The sequence below is a fragment of the Danio aesculapii genome, chromosome 8 (genome assembly GCF_903798145.1).
Source record: "Danio aesculapii chromosome 8, fDanAes4.1, whole genome shotgun sequence".
Classification (NCBI taxonomy): Eukaryota; Metazoa; Chordata; class Actinopteri; order Cypriniformes; family Danionidae; genus Danio; species Danio aesculapii.
Genome location: NC_079442.1, coordinates 12904863 through 12922802, shown reverse-complemented (window position 1 = coordinate 12922802; position 17940 = coordinate 12904863). Strand labels below are relative to the sequence as shown.

The following is a 17940-nucleotide window of genomic DNA, read 5'->3' as shown; positions in this document are numbered from 1 at the left end:
ATATAATAACTTCTTTCACTATTTCACGCTAAAGTAAATGTTTTTAAAAAGCCTATGTTTTTAAAAGCCTAAATGTTTGGTGACGCATGCTCGGTTTCGCCCTCTACAGACGGGAGCGAATCCCCTAACGTTAATCCAAAGATTTCGAACAGAGAACTAACTGGACATTTCCTATGATACACACACATATACACCAGAATTTGCAAGGCTAATACTTGAGGATCTTAAGGATAAGGTGTAACAAAAATGATACTTATGAAGCTGTGTGGTGTGTATTTGTTTCCACGGGAAGGTTATGTGGATATTGCTCGTTGCTAATACTTGGAGGACAACGCCTGGAAGAGAGGACACCGTTTGACGTTATTCTGAGAGGCAAATCGGCACGGACACTTTCACAAACATGGCTCATGCAGTTTGTTCTCGTCTCGTTAAAAACGCCTTTATGTGGCTGATGCTTCACACACTCGTCGACTGCTGTGGAGGTGAGAGAACAGCTCCAGACCGACACCATTCCCAGTGCTCTAATGTATACAACACACATAGGAGTGATGACTGTTTGATTTTAAGCCGTTATTCTTCACTTGAAATGTACTCGCATACAAGCCGCACGATGGCAGGCAGTTTTAACTTTAATTCCTTATACTTAAATAGAACATAGGTTTATGTTAGTAGTATACTTTGAAAGTGATTTAAAGTAATCCTATACTGATTACCGACAGCCTATTTTTTTTTTACAAGTCCATCAGAAACTTAATTGGGGTAAAGTTGGTTTTACATTTGCACATTCGATTAGTGACAACTTTTGACACGCTCCCTTTATTGTTTACCATGGTACTTTGAATAGTCAGTCTGAAATCATGCAAGTATGACTTAAAAACAACATTAGCACTTTTTATTTGACTGAGCAGTGTACTTTGATAGTCATTGTCTGCTAATATGAATTCACTATTTGGAATTTGCAAAAAAATACTTTTCTGAAATCGTATCATTAACCCTATAACTACTCCACCAAGAAAAAAAAATGGGATTGCATCTCTTAACGCCTAATGTCGCTAACACATCCCATAATTTCTAAAATATCAACCTATACCAAATGGTTACTATGTCGGTTTACAGCAGGGGTGTCCAAACTCGGTTCTGGAGGGCCGGTGTCCTGGAAAGTTTAGCTCCAACCCTAATCAAACACACCTGAACCAGCTAATCAAGCTCTTACTAAATATACTCTAACAGGAGTGTCCAAACTTGGTCCTGGAGGGCCGGTGTCCTGCATGTTTTATTTCCAACCCCAATTAAACACACCTGAACCAGACAATCAAGCCCTTTCTAGATATACTAGAAACTTCCAGGCAGGTGTGTTGAAGGATGTTTAGGCTAAACTATGCAGGACACCGGCCCCCCAGGACCAAGTTTGGACACCCCTGTACTAGAAACTTGCTGGCAGGTGTCATTATTTCTGTAATACCGTGCCTTGAGTATGAGCAGGGCCAGATGAAATCTGCGGACATTTTTTGCTATTTCTGCGCAGAATTTTGTTAGTGCGGATTTATGTGGAATTAATTTGGGAGTATCATAACTAAAACCTTAATATATGAACTTAAAAAGTAATACCATTTTAATTTGTATTTAATGTTTACAATGCAAATCCAATTAGATCCAGTTTGTTTGGTAAACAAAGCAGGTCTTCTATATAATATATGTACTAAAAGTCAGAAAATATTACTTTACAAGCAGTATTTTAAATAAATATGAACATTTTCATATTAGTCAATAATTATACTAAATTTTTATAAAACTGAATAAATCTAAATGACACACATTTACACAAGTAAATAAACGGAATCAAGGATGGGATAAAAATCTGCGGAAATCTGAGGAATTTTGCGCGTGCAGATTCCTTGTGGGCCTAGGTATAGTGTAGGTGTAAGATTTTTTTATATACCAATTTTTTTTTTTTTTTTAAAGGGCAACAGTATCTTCAGCAGAAAAAAATGTCCTAAGATGCCGTTTTAAATTGTGAAGAAATCTTTTTGAAACCATTGAAGACCGTAGGAGTCAATGATTCATTTGAATTATTTAGCCTGACATGTTTAATGCTCCGTAATATTTTAAATCTTTCACAAAATAAAATCCATTGTTCTCAAAGGGGAAAAAAGTTATTGTTTTTTACCCAGACATTTAAAAAGAATATATTTTAGAGCAGTAATTACAATACCGTAATACGGTGAAACCGTGATATTTTTATCCAAAGTTACTAGTTATAGTTTATCCACTTACTAGTATATATTTTAATGTAGTTATTTACTTGTTTGTAATATGTATTCATAGCATATTACACTTGCTGCTCTCGTTGTCTGGTACAAGCAAAACATTTTGGCTGGGAAATTATTTTTGAAACTGTGGTGATCTGTTGGGTTCCTTCGACTTCATTTTTCTAAGTTCCTACACTCAAAAAATACTTAAAATGATTTAAAATGAGCTGAAACAACACAGTCCTTGAGTTTTTAAGGGATGAATTAATTGTTTTATGTTCAATCAACTTAATTGTTAGAACCATTAAGTTAACTTAATCGATTTGTGTTGGGACAAGTGAACATAATCGATTTGTGTTAGAATAAGTTAACATAATCGATTTTTTTTTGAGACTACATGAAGGGATTGTGTGACAGAATTTTTTTTCTACAAGGTGTACACTAGGGCTGCACAATATATCGTTTTAGCATCGATATCGCAATGTGTGTTATAACCATAACAGTGGGTAAACTTTTATCATTTGCATATGTTATAAAGGTTTTTTAAGAGTTAAAAGCATTGAGGCACAATAACATGCAACATTTGTAATTGTAGTGGAGAATACTTTTACTGAATTATTAATACAATGATTATTGTAAACTTCATTATTAAATTTTTTTACCTGAATACTGTGTGACTGTCCGCTGTTTATTTTTTATACATGACTCACACCTATATAAAATCAAATCCCCCCTCCCCAAATCGATCTATTCAAGCTATCTGATGAAATTGTATTCATATCGGAATATATAATCAAAAAAAAAAAATGTCGCAATGTCAGATTTTTCCAATATCGTGCAGCCCTAATGTACACTCAAAAATAACTTTTCCTGCTTGTTCAAACTAGGGCTAGGCGGATAAACGATATTATATCGGATAAAATCATTAACATGTAATAAAATTTCTATCAATAACAATAAGCTCTGGACTGTTTTACTGTTCCAAGAGCCAATCACACAGCAGAAATGTGCAACAATGGGAATCTAAAAGTGTGTTGATATTAAAGATGTATAGAATTTTTGAACACCAAAAAAGAATTTTTGAAAATATGTTATGCTATTTTATGGACCCTCTAATTTATATGGCTTCAGTCTAGGCATGGGACGATAATCGTTTTCTAGGTATACTGCGGTTTAGAAAAGTCAAGGTTTTAAAACCGCCAAACTTTTTTGCTACACTGTTCCTCCAATGGTATATGTAAGATTTTTTTAACTTTTTATTTATTTATTTTTTTAGTTTTAGTATAAAATCTGTGTTTTTGAAACCAATAAAGACAGTAGAAGTCAGTGATTCATTTGAATTATTTAGCCTGACATGTTTACTGTTACAAAATATTTTAAATGTTTCTGAAAATAAAATATATTGTGTTTGAAGGGGAACCATTTTTTGCTTTTTACCTAGACATTTAAAAAGAATATATTATAGAGCAGTAATTACAATACCATGAAATCGTCAGAATCTTATACCGGCCCATGCCTACTACAGTCATTGTTGGGGTACTTTTTTAAGTCTGGAAGCATTAACTTGTATCGAAACATAAGCACAATAATATGTTTCGATATAAGCACAATATGTTTTGATATAAGCACAATATATCGAAACATTGTTTTCGTTCAGTATGGAAAATAATCAAGATTGCATTTTTTAATCGCCCAGCCCTAGTTCAAACTATTAATTTAAAATGAACTGAAACAACACAACTCTTAAATTTTGGGGGGGGACAACTTGTTTTGTTCAATCCACTTAAAAATTGTAAACAACACTGCTGAAGTTAAATGATTTGTGTTGGGACAACATGATGAAATTGTGTGTGGACAGTGTGCGTTCTGATTTTGACTAGTAAAATGAAATATTTGACAACCCTCTATGAACCCGAAAAGATTCTATTTTCTTAGGTATATTTGCTTATTTTATAAATCTCTATATGTGCAGTAATTGTAATAATTCTAACTTAAGCATTAATACTAAACATGTCCTGACTTTTCTAGCTTTACAGGCTTCATTGAGTTTGAACACATAATAGTAATAAATAATGATTCCAAATGATTGCTGTCAACAATAATGTTCTCTGAAATATTACAGTTTACTAATTTGTGGATAATGAAGGACATTATTTTTTTCAACTGCTTCACAATTTAGTCATATATACAACTCATGTACTTATTGGAAAAGGAATGGAAGCTTGTGACAGAAGAAAAGCTAGTAGAAACATTTGTAATCAGTCATCAAAATATGTGTGTATTACAAATAGAATTAACTGGAATAAATGCCAGTAACCATTGGGTTAGTTATTAGAAAATCAGCACTGGTTGAAAAGGGTCGCTAATAATTCTGGAGGGCTAATATTTCTGACTTCAACTGTATACAGTTATTTTTCTCCCTGTAAATAAGAAAAGGGAAATAAATACAATAGAATAAAAATATGAGAAAAACTGTGCTTTAAGCATCTTCACTGTAAGGAAAAAACTTTAATTAAAGCTACAAAAGTGATTTTTCTCCTTTTGTTGTTTGATTAATGATAAAAACAGTCGGTAGCATGAATATTGCGCGCTGTCACTTTAAGAGCAGTGCGGTTTTGATGAATGGTTTCACTTTCACGTGTCTTTTGATTCTCAACTCGTTTATTACACAATGCGGGTTAATATAAATAATCACTAAACACAGTGTTTTGACACATTTGCATGTATTTGACCATTAAAGCGCTCACATTAAGATGACTTTAGATGTGTGTACTCTGCTCGTCTCTGAGGCTGAGTGCGTACACACAACAGCATGCACTCTCTCTCGTGGTTTTAAAAACATAATCGTTAGAAGCTAAAATTGAAATCGAAACTGAATTTTCGATTAATTGCACAGCCCTAATACAGTATATTGCAATATATTTTGCAGAAAAATAAAATATCGCAGCCCTAATATCAATTGTTTTCAAGTGAGTTTGTTTCTAGACCCAAGATTTACAGAAGTTGATTGCTTAATGTGTACGTTTATTACATATTGCAACTATGCGTCTACAACTATAAAAATCATGGTTTGACCAACTGTGATACAACATATTTGAGCTATTCTGAGAAAATGTCAGCGTGAGAGTATGTAGAAACATGTAAACGCAAGTACATGTAAACAATCAGAGCATGGCATATGTTGACTGATAAAGATATCAAAACCGACATCACCATATAGACCTGGTTAGCCCAGTTAGATAGTTCGCTTGATACTCTAGCTGAACCTTTTGACATGGGTTCGAATCCCGTTGATGACATGTCAATTATAATTATATCTTTACATTAATTTAGGTTATATACTGTTCTGCCACACAAATATTAAAATCAATAATGTTTACAATGACACTGACACCAAGTAATAAGAATATTTATCCGGTATGGGCATGTTTTGTTGTGAAAAAGTGACGAATCTGCCAATCTGCAAACACGAATAGTTTACATCTGGAAAGGGGCACCAGTTAACACGGACACCAGTTAAATTGTAACACCGGCTTTATTCAGTTTACTGTTAAGAGTCCTTAAGCAGATATTTACACCATGTAGACTTACATCCTGTCCACGATTGCAGCGTACGAGTGGCCCTCGTTAAAATATTGAACACATTGATGCTGTATGTCTGGTGTTTCTGTCTGGTCTGCATTCTTTATAAACTCCAAGGACCGACCACACGTAAAGCCAAACCGCGTTAAGCTGCTCATGTGTTTGCCACAAAATGGGCAAAACAACCCTCGACCGCAGTCCACGTTCTGTCGCCATACACTTTATTTACACTATGTACTCCACACCACGAATTTACCGCGCTCACCCAGTGTGTGTTTTGCGTCTTGTTTATTTTTTTCTAAAATGTAAATTTATTCCGTCCTCGGTAAAATTGTTTTTCCTATGTAATCGTGTCTTATGATAGGTAAAAATGTTTTTTAAAATGTAAATTTGTCTCGAGCTTTGTAAAAGTGTTTCACACTTTGTAATGTTGTTTTGCACTTCCCGGCCACCGTAATAAACAGACTAGCCACTGTTGAATTACTTGGTATTAAAAAAGTAACATTGAAGCACAGAAGATGCTAGTTAGGATTGCCACAGACCACTTGATCATGGTGATCACATTTTATTTTTAATTTATTACATTGTTTTACTTGCAGTGAAATCATTGTCTGAAATCATTGTTGCATAATATTGCAGTTTTGGTGTTTTTTTTTTTTTTCTGTAGTCCCTGTTGAAAAGTGAAAAGTTCCAGTGAAAAGTCATTGTGTATTGCTGGAGAAATGCACTTTTAAGCCGTTAAGATTTGGCAGTGATGATTTACGCTAGTCTTTCTCATGGAGATATCTTATTTTGATAGAAAGGAATGTTATGTTTGGTCTGCATATACCTGCCTTGTCTGGCTGTGTGTAGGTTTAAGAAGCTTATGCTGTTCAATAATAGCGTATTTAGGCTAATTCCGAATTTTCTTCCTGCCCCTGAGTCTTAGGACTCTTATATTAAGAAGAACAGCATGAAAAATTAGTAAGTATGTTTAAGCACAAAATTTATGCAGTCCTGTAGGTTAAGATCTCTTCACTTTTCCATAGTTTTAATTAGGATTAGGACACTTTCTTTAACTGAGCTTCTCTCTCTATTTCTTTCACTTTTGTACACTTTTCTGTACACATGCACAATTTCAACACAATATTCATGTGACTGCTGTTAAATACCCTCGAATGCTTACATTTGCATTTTCTATTTTAGCAAGTCCTGACTAAAAGTTCCCTAAACGCACACAATTTCAAAACAATATTGAAAGTTTCCATGACATAAGAACACGTATACGTGATCAGTTTGCAAATATTGGTTGTTGCTAGAAGGGATACAGCTGTGGCTGAAAGTAAATGAGAATTATTTATGAAATTTCCCTTAAAGTGTTTTTTATCATCGTTTACATTTAACCCCAACTCTAAATCCAACCCTTACAGTAATTATTCCCTCACAGTATTATTTATATTACTATTTCATTAAAGTCGACTTCTAATCCAACCCTCACAGTAATGTAAAAAATGTAATTATACTAAGTATTATTCATTAAATTACCAATTCAATTGTATTTTATCAACGTCTACCTCTACCCTTGACCCTCACAGTAATGTAAAAACAGTAATTATACAAAGTATTATTCAAATTATTTATTAAATTACCTATTAAATTGTATGTTATTAACGTCTACACCCATGCCAAGCCTCACAATAATGTAAAACAGTAATTATACAGAGTATTATTAATATTATTTATTAAATTACCTATTAAATTGTATTTTATTAATGTCTACCCTGACCCCAAGCCTTACAGTAATGTAAAAACAGTAATTTTACCAAGTATTATTAATATTATTTATTATATTGCCAATTCAGTTTCATCTTATTAACGTCTACACCCACCCCAACCATCACAGTAATGTAAAAACAGTCATTATACACAGTATTATTTATCAAGTTACCCATTACATTGTATTATATTGACATCTACTTTTACCCCAAGCCTTAAAGTAATGTACAAACAGTAATTATACAGAGTGTTATTCATATTATTTATTATATTGCCCATTCAGTTTCATCTTAATAACTTCTACACCCACCCCAACCATCACAGTAATGTAAAAACAGAGTATTATTCATATTATTTATTAAATTACCCATTACATTGTATTTTATTAACGCCTACTTTTACTCCAACCCTCACAGTAATGTAAAAACATTAGTGTAGTCATTATACTGAGTATTATTCATATTATTTATTAGATTATCCATTGAATTGGAAACCCAAACCTCACCGTAATGTAAAAACAGTAATTATTGTTATACAGTAATTGTATTATTGTAGTATTATTAAAAATAATTCTCATTAGTTTCCGGCTGGGGATATATCTAGACTTTAGAACAAATACTGCAGTGCTTGTGATCACAGTGCTGTTCTGGCCTGATGTGAATGTCTGTCAGCTGGCCCGGAGTGCTCACATATTTAGCATTTTGAGCTGAGAACGATGGTAATCCATGAAGCAGATGCAGATAAGTGACTCTCTGAGAATTTTGTCTACATTTTACGTAAAGGAACCAAGAAAATAAACACCACAAAATGTTCTATCTTATGTCCCCTTCATCCTTTTGGAGAAGTCAGCACAGGAAGTCTCATCCAGCTTTCTAAGCGATGATGACTCCGCAGCAGGGTTTCCACAGGTCAAAGGATTTCTGGAATATCATGGAATTTTAACAGGTCTATTTTTGGCATTGAAAGTAACAGAGTTTTACATAATTTTTTGTCCAAGTCATGAGGTGCGTCCAAAATCACACACTTCTCTCCTATATTGGCCTAAATGTTCATATACAAATGGGCGCAGCCATTGAAATCTTTTTGGCTTAAGATTTGTAGGCTTCAGTGTTTCCTCTAGGATTTTTTCCAGCTGTGGCGGCAGGGCTTTTTTTTTTTTTACACAGATCTACTAACTACCTAAGGCATTATTTCAATGACAAATGTCGTGAGCGCAGTATTAGAAGTCGAGATTGCATTTATGTAATAGCCTACAGCATGCGAATCTCTTTGCTTGCGCGCCGATTTTTTTTCTGCTCATGCACAAAACTTCTTGCACGCCCCCTCAAATATAAGCCGCTTTAAGCGCGCGCAGATCTTCTTGTGTGCTCTCAAATAAACGCTGCTGGAGTGCGATTTAGTGCGTTTATGTAATGAGTATGTCTCCAGCATTTATTAGAGTTGCTAGGAATATTTATGAATGTGTCCAATAGACCTACAGAGCAGTATTAATGCGTCCTGAAGTAAAGTGAAACGGCTATACGTCGTGTTTGCTGGGTCTCACGCATCACGCACCTGTCAGTCAGTCAGTCAGCACGTAACCTTAAAGGGTTAAACAAATGACGCACAACACTACTACGGTCACAGAAAAGTTTGCGCTGTTATCATTCACTTGCCCTTTAATACGTTTTGGTGCAATTATAACCCGCTATTAAAAAAACTAAATGTTTTGAATGAGAAGCTGTAATGTAGCTGTGGCGGGATGAATTTTCTCATGGCACCTCACCATGGAAGAATGAATGTAGCGGAAACCATGGACTTTAAGAACAGCTAGTTTACAGAGCTAATATTATGCCAAAACAATCTGAATTTGAATTGTGTTAATTTGAATTATTGACAATTGTAATTTAATAAATCAGAATTTTTATATGCCATTAAAAATTGTTTAAAATTTGAATTTCTTAGTTTGAATTTGAATTTCACATCTTGAATATTAACATCTGAAATGTTTTATAGACGTATTTTCAAACTTTAGATTTTTTGTGTTCTGAATTCCTAAACTGCAGATATCCAGTTTGTAAAAATACAGTTTTAAGTTTTCAAGATGAAAAAATTCAATATCCTAAAATTCAAAACCAGAAATTCAGATTGTGAAATTCAGATTCAGCAGAAAGTAGGTCAGGGTGATCAACAGGGAAGAGAAACTAAGCATTTTGGCCAATCACTGAGCTGTGTGAGTTTACTGGTGTATGTGAGGCTCAGGAGGACACAATTATTCAGCAAACTTACTATTGGGGATCAGCTATTTTCAGTAGTTTGTCTAATAAATATATATTCTTCAGTGAACCAAATTCTTATATTTAATTCAATTACATCTCATTGGTTAATCAAACTTACTTAAGCTTTTAGTGTTTTGAAGGATAAAGAGCTGAATCTGACCTATATTATAACCTCTGATGGGTTATTTCAGCAGACACATGCCTCTTACACCTCACCAACGTCACATTTAAAGGACTTTTCGAGCTCTTTCCAGGTGCATTTTCAAACTTTTTTAGCATTTTACAACTGTGGTAAATTACGTTTATGCATGCACACACTTCTTTATTCTTCAAATTATGTAAGATGCTATTTGTTACAATATTCTGTAGTACTGCACCGCATATAGTATAGTATTTTAAGGAAAAATGTAATATGCTTGCCCAAAGCCCATTATCAACACGGAAATGCTGCCTCTTTTAAATATCATCTTCATATCTAAGATGTCATTTAACCTTACATTTATGTTTATTTAAATGATCTGATTTTTCCATAGATTTAAAAATATTACATTATTTTTGGTTAAAATACATTGAAACTAAAATGTCCAATGGGTGGAGCCAATCTCTCTCTCTTTGTCACTGAATTGTTTATTCAGATTCGTTCGAATCGGCTCATTTATAAATGAATTAAGTGACTCACTATTAATGACTCTCTCAGAGATTTCTTGTTAACCTCATTTGTTAAGTGCTTTAAAACTTTGTGTCAAATGGTAACAACATAAGAAGTGTTTAAAAAGTCTATATCGTTGTGAATGGTGTACAGGGAAAGCCACTTGATGAGTTTAACATAATGTTTGTTTTATAAAAGTTAAATTAATATTTTTTGCAGCTTAAGTCTATATATCATGATTATATCGCATACTAGAGATGCACGGATCAGCTGAAATGACTCCCGAATCCGCGGCTTCATACTAATCATCCACCCACCCGCACATATAGTTTTATCTGATATATGTATTCGCACCCGATCGTCACTTTGATAATTTAATTCTTTGTTTTAGGCATGATGATAGGTCACCGTGGATATTAACAGCAGATTCAGTGAGCTAATCTGCGCGTCTCTGATAGTAAAATAATACGTTAATCTTAAACGTTTTTAAATGAACATTTATTTATATTATGTTTTTAGACATCATTTTCATCATTTTCAAATAGATACAGAAAGTAAAAATAAGACGTTTTAGATTTACAGATACAGGAACAAGAAAACAAAAAGGGTGCCACTTCAGCCTAAATGGCAGCTGTTGTATGTTTACTTGGTCTTTTTCTTCGCAATGTGCAAAAACAGAATAGCATCTACTGTGCCTAAATTCGGGCGATTCCGCCTCTCCTCCAAAACGTGGCCAGCTGCACTGAATGAGCGTTTGCTTGCACCGCTTGTTGTAGAAATGCACAAGATTGCCCTCGCAGGACACTGCAGTCGTGGAAATAAGCGATCTTGTTTCTCCCAGAACAATCAAATTTTCCTCTGATGACTCCTCTAACTGAAAGTTTGAATAGTATTATTGTACATCATCCATCATCCATTAGCCTCATATCTTCCCATTATGGAAAGCCCACTCTCTGGTCCACTGCCATGTCCCGCTACATCCACCCGCAACCGACCTGCAGTTAATCATAATGTATTTTTTTATTACCCGACCCGCGGTTTATCTGCAACACCCGCGGATATAACCGCCATCCGCCCATCACTATCGCACACCGTGATAAAAGCTTAAGGTAATCGCAACAAGAGAATTTGAGACCATCATAAGCCTAATTGACCTCTTAGATTTGTGTAAATTCATAATTATTTAAAGATTTAATAAATGTTAATTAGTTGAAAAGTTTAATGTTAAAGACCAACTGAAAAGATTGATCAGGCTGTGAATTTAAAAAGCAATTCAATCAAACTTTCAGTCCAGCTTTGTTTCAGGCTCTAGCACCATATCTGAAACATATGCAACAGGAAAACATGCAATTTAAAGATATTTTTTCTTTTTTGTATGCTCATTGTAGGTCATGGAAAATCAGTTTTTTAGTCAGTAAAAGTCAGGGGAAGGGCAGGATACCCTGATTATGAAATGGTCTTTCTCTCATGTCCTCTTTATCCTTTTTGGGAAACCAGCACAGGAAGTCTCATCCAGCTTTCTAAGTGATGAGTCAGGAGCGTGTGGAAAGCTTCAGCTTCCTGAGGTCTTTCTCACTCCATGATATCCATGCCAAATCAGCAGTATTTTATTACTGGAACACTTGGCACTTGAACCAGTCAACTGCACTCACTATAATTACCCATGATTACAGTAGTAGCGGTTATTTACAGATAAGCATGTTGAAGTGAGGGGAGCAAAATATGGAGAAATAGAAGATATTTGCTTGGCTTGTATAGTTCCTCATGTTGGTTGTTATGGGTAGACCGTATTGTGACAGAAGTGTCTCTGTTTGTAGGCTCAGTAACGCAGCAGACGTCTCAGCTCTCTTCATATGAGGTGACTGTACCGAGGCGCATCAGCAGACAGAGGAGAAACCAGGACAGTGCAGATAAGGTAAACTGTTATCTCTCTCCGATTTCACAGACGTTTTCTAGATCAAACAAACACCCACACCTCCTTCCAAAAAATAAAGGTTCAATTAAATTGGAATTAAGTAAATATTGGCAATTATAGAGCAGAATTGTTTTCAGTTATAGAGAATGTATTTGATATGTTCTAGAGCTGCATGATGAAAAAATTAGATCACGATTTTTTTTTTTTTTTTTTTGCTTAAAATAAAAATCACGATTTTCTCACGATTCTATAGATAAAGACTAATAAAATAAAGACTAATACAAGTAGGCCATTATTATTGTTATTTCTCAAAAATATGGTAAAACAACAATAATAATATTATGTGTAGGTCTACTGTTGGTTAAAAGGCTCAATTTTGAATAGACTTTGAATGGTGGACTTGAACAGACTTTAAATTTGACCTGGTCATTAATTCACAGTAAAGTGATGACATCAGAATACAACTATTCATAATTCTGATGTTGAATTATTATAAGACATATGCTTGTCATTTGTCATTGACAACATTATTAGATTATTTTTTCTACTGGTAAAATGAGACATTTGTCATTATCAGATTCCCTCTTGCATTATAGTCAACATTCAGGGTGTCCGCAGGGTTGTAAAAGGTAGTAAATGAAATTAGCCAAAATTAAGGGTATTAAAAAGTAATAAATGTTATCTGACGAGGTTTTCAATTTTCAAGCTCAATTTTTTAAATAAATTTTCAATTTGTGTTAAGTGCGGGCCTTTATTCTAAATTTTGCGTGGATTTATTTATATGTTGAGAGTAGGACCTGAGTGAAGTCACGTGAGGTGGTGTTTGCGCGTGCGCTGAAACAAACCGGGTACCCAGCTGGCTTGCTGCCAACCACAAAGGCGAGCTCGCATTCGTTCATTAATTAAATTAAAACATGGGGAAATGCAAGTTTTCGGACCTCTGGCTGGAGGACTCGAGATTTAAAGACTGGCCTAGGCCTGTAGTTGGCAACAGCCGTGAGGCTTATAGCCACGTCTGCATGAAGACGATTATATTGGCGCTATATTGGTTTATATCAGCTGTCAGTCACTAAAGGCTTTCCGCTGTCAGATGACAGGGAGCTTTTGTGACCGTGGTGAAATGCAAATGGGTGAAGAATGAGAAGTACACAGGTTTGCAAACCCTACCTAAAGTCACAAATAATGGCACAGATGACAGCAATTATGCGGTGAATGTTGATCCGCCAGCCGAGATCAATCGAGTGTTTGGTGCCCGAATCTAAATGCGTAGCATTCACTTGTGTGTTCAGTGCAAATGTCCGTTAAATGTAAAATCTAACACTGCACACATCATCGCCAAAGGAGCTCATCTTTACTGAGTTTAAACTGAATCTGCGGCTCATAACAAAGAACGGTGGTCATAGCTCCAGTGGTCATGGCAAGAATCCTGCTCTGCCCCACTCATATATTGGGCTGGCTGACTCGCCTGCTTTTTTTCACAAACACAGAAAAATGAAAATCAGCGCATAACGAGACTGAGCATTAACAATGACCCAAACACAAACCAAAACCATTTCCCGACAGTGGAAATGCGGCTATTGTGTTCTAAGACTGACAGAAAATGAAAAGTTGCTATTTGCTACGTTGACGTGTCTAGGAACTTACGCAAATTAAATGATATTATGCTTGTCCCCTAGCTGGGGACTATTTTCAAGCTCTGCGTAATATCATTGCACCTGCTGCAGCCATGGTATGGCAGCAGTATTCCTTAATCATTATCCTGGAATGAGAATATAATTCCTAGCCATATTAGCCCTGAAATTAGCAACTTTTTCTATCATATTCCATCAGCCTTATTACACAATGTTTCAAGCTTTAAATAGGAAAATTATCAAAACTTTTTTTTTTTTTTTTTTGAGCAAGGAGCTAATTAAGGTCTAATTTGATTCAATTATTTATGCTAAGCTTAGATAAAAGTGATCAACCAGAATGCATTCAAAAATGGTATAACTCAACTGTTTAACTCTTGGTGACACCCAAAAAGTGGAGTGTTCCTTTTAAGCTGTTGGGAAAGTAAAAAGCTAAAAAGGCTTAAAGCTGTTCAAAGTCTAAAGCTGTAAAAAAAAAAAAATTGAAAGCGGTTAAGAAAGTTATTGAGAAAGTATTTGATATATTCTAAAAACAGAAATACACTTCTTGTGTGATTTTGCTAAAAATGTAGAACTGTTGCCAGTAGCCTAGGGCTGAGCAATGTTGCAAAAAAAATGATCACTTTATCATGTTTCATATCATTCGATATCGTTAATTATTGTGTATTTTTTAACAATAAGTTTAGGAATATTAGGATTTTTTATTTATTTATACACTTTATTTTAATTTACCAACATTACTAAGGCAAATAGTTTTAATAGTCAAAAACAAAAATATTTAAACAAAATATCTGATCTCTTTCTAATAAAATAAACATAAGTGTTAAAGAGACTCTTCAACTTGATAGATAAAAATATTACAAAGTGTGTGCAATGGTAAAGGTAGATCAATATCTGTAAGGTGTCAATAATAATGATACAGTAAACCCCAAACTGTAAACAAAGATAATTATAACAATCAAGTCTGAGCTTTCAAGTAAAGGAACCAACCATCATTATTCAAATACATATTGCAACCTTACAAATTGTGAAGTTGGATCACTATATTACCCCTTTGCTTAAAAACTCTTTCAGATGGGGTGCTAGTGGCTGGGATGCACAAGAAAAGAAACCAAAAAGCCACTCTGGTGACATCCTTACATCATTTTTTATTTACAATCTCCCCAGTGCTGCTATACAACATTAATTTTTACATGTGTTGTTATTCTGACCTGAAGTGACAAGCGCGAGCATGTGGTTTCCTTAATTTTCAGTGCGTTTTGCGCTCGTGCTCCACTGGTGTCTCTCGTAACTAGGTGACCATCAACTGTTTTATCAGAGAATATGGAGAAAAGTAAAAAGTACTGAAGTGTTTGGGTGCACCGTGTTTGTCTGAGGTAATTACTCTGTCGTTATTACTGAAATGTGTATATTTTTATACAAAATGTGAAGCAGATTGGTTAGTTCTACTTGCATGAATCGCGGTGTGCTCGGAGCATTCGGAAAAGTTTAGATGTTTTTCTAGGTGTGCCTGGAAAATGCGCATGCATTATGTACGCGTCACTCCCATGTGTGCATCATACAAGTCGCATGCCACCATTGGAAATGACAAAGTTACACCCTAAGCTTATTGGCATTGCTTCCAAGGCATGTGCCCAGCAGCCACATTTGAACAAAATATAGCGCTTTATACCGAACTTTTTTGTTTATCGTTATTGACAATGGCGTTACCAATTTTACTTATTGCCCAGCCCTACAATAGTCTGAGGGTGAGAATTTAATTTTAATTTTGCATGAGGATGAGAAGTATTCAGGGGAAATCTGGTCTGTCATTGACCATATTATATTTTGTTGTTAATTTACGTATTCCATCTTGTTGTGAGCTCTCATTTGAACACATGAAAGAATCACTGAGTAGAATGCTTAACTTGTCACACTCCTTTTCTCTGTTTTGTTTTCCATTTTCCATATTGAGTGACCTGTTAATTAATTTGGTGTGCTCCTATCCATCCACACCAGCATTGCTTCAAAGACAAGGCCACAGGAACCATCTGTCTGGCAAACACATCAGCGTGGGTGTGGTTATTAAGGATCTGGATCATGCTGAGAGACTCAAAGCATCAGCATAACACGAGTATACACGCAACACCCCTCTCACCTCTGTGACATTGAAAACAGTGAGAGGATGAGTTTGAAAAGCAGATAATGTTACACCTAATATAACCCTATTGCAAGACCTTAACTTTAGGAACAAGACACTATACATCTTAATATTATATCATCTCTCTTTTCTTTTATCGATGCAGTTAATGGCTGAAAAGGGGATAACATGGTTTGGTTCTGTTATTTATTACAACTGTTAACCTCTTAAAGTAGTAATGTCAGTCACTTAAACACTCTTAACTAAAAAAATGTTTGTAATGTAAATGCTTGTAATGCTTCAAAGGGCCATGAACCAAACCGCAGGGGAGATAGACAGTGACTACGTTTACATGAACATCAGTAATCAAATTATTTGCCTTAATCTAAATAAAACTATAATATGATTAAAGTGTTTATACGAGTTACTTTTTGAATGGTTTTTTCCTGCTCCCGTTTTACATGTAATAGTACATAATTCATTTAACCTCTTTGCGTCACCACTCTATCCACATTTCCTTTGGAGTTTCATGTAATTTCATTTTTAACTTGTTGACTTTAACTACTGTTTGGCACTTTCACTTTCATTCAGGAACAATTCATGAATGCCCCCCGTGACAAACAAGATATTGGATGTGAGGAACTTATGGAAGAGTGTAGTTTTAATGGAATTTGATGCCGCATACTGAATGGGAGGGGGAAAAAAAACCCTCCGCATTTCTCTGTAAATGCAGAGACAAATGGCTCGTTTCCACTGACTGGTACAGTATGGTACGGTATGGGTCACCTTGATCAGGCTTGCGTTTCCAGTACCAAGGGTACCCTTTTGGTGGGCGTGGTGTATGACAAAGTTTGTCAACGTCATTTTCACTCAATAAAATGTCTACAGTAAAGCTGTACGGGTCGTTCACATATCATATGAGAAGCACTTCTCACAAAACAGATGCTTTATATACAAATACTTCTATTATTAAGTTAGTTTATTACCAACTTTTCTATGAACAGGATTTGATTATAACTGCAAATCAATGACAGTGCGAAATAGCCCACTGTAACGTCTGCGATTTATATAAATAAATAAATGCAACATATATGAACACATACAGCCCCTTACAGTCTCTGATATGTTACCAATTACAGAAAAATTACACACAGCAAACATTTAGTCCTTATTTAGGTGAAAACAACAAAAACAACACAAAATATAGCCCACAGTCAGTGCAAACCTCTCATCTGTGTCTTTAATCTTCAGCAGCACGTGTAGCCTCTGTTAGAGAGTCATTACATCATTTTGAGTTCATAATAGTCCAAAAGGTGATAATAATAGTTTAACATGGCAGTTTATTCATGTTTGCTGAAAAAATAATGGCCTCCTTTTTTTCCGGCTTCTCCTTTTGTTTTTTTGCGCATCACTCTCGCGTTTGTCTGTTTCTGACAGGATCGGGTTTCAAAAGCACGTCAATATTCAAGCGTACTTTATTATCATCAGCTCAAGAAGTTTGTTATTTCAAATATAGATGCGCGGTGAACGCAACCAAGAAAGCGAAACCGCTCGCGCTTCAGACTGGCTCGTAAAAAACTAAGGGGCACAGGGTAAATCTGCTCTTCTTTTTGGCTGTTCATCAAGATGACGACAAGGTTTGTTTGAGCCTGGGTCAACCATGACTCGTTATTATTTGTGTATATAATTCTGCTGTAATGTCTCGGCTGTGTATTTTAAACATGGCGGGTTTTTTGTTTTCATTCTGGCTGGTTGCGTAAGCGAATGACGCATCTCTGTAAACCA

At 35.1% G+C, this 17940-nt stretch overlaps 1 protein-coding gene across 2 annotated transcripts in view; it reads left to right on the top strand.

Moving 5' to 3' along the window:
- Positions 1–2: 2 nt before the first annotated feature.
- The window catches only part of adam9 (ADAM metallopeptidase domain 9), a 97798-nt gene continuing 79860 nt past the window's right edge, over positions 3–17940 (top strand). The window contains exons 1-2 of one of the 2 annotated variants that reach the window (XM_056463239.1): positions 3–482; positions 12311–12408. In XM_056463239.1, coding sequence (XP_056319214.1) covers positions 401–482; positions 12311–12408 — 180 coding nt within the window. In that variant the 5' untranslated portion in view covers positions 3–400. The remainder of the gene's footprint in view (positions 483–12310; positions 12409–17940) is intronic. The other variant, XM_056463238.1, reaches the window with a different exon arrangement.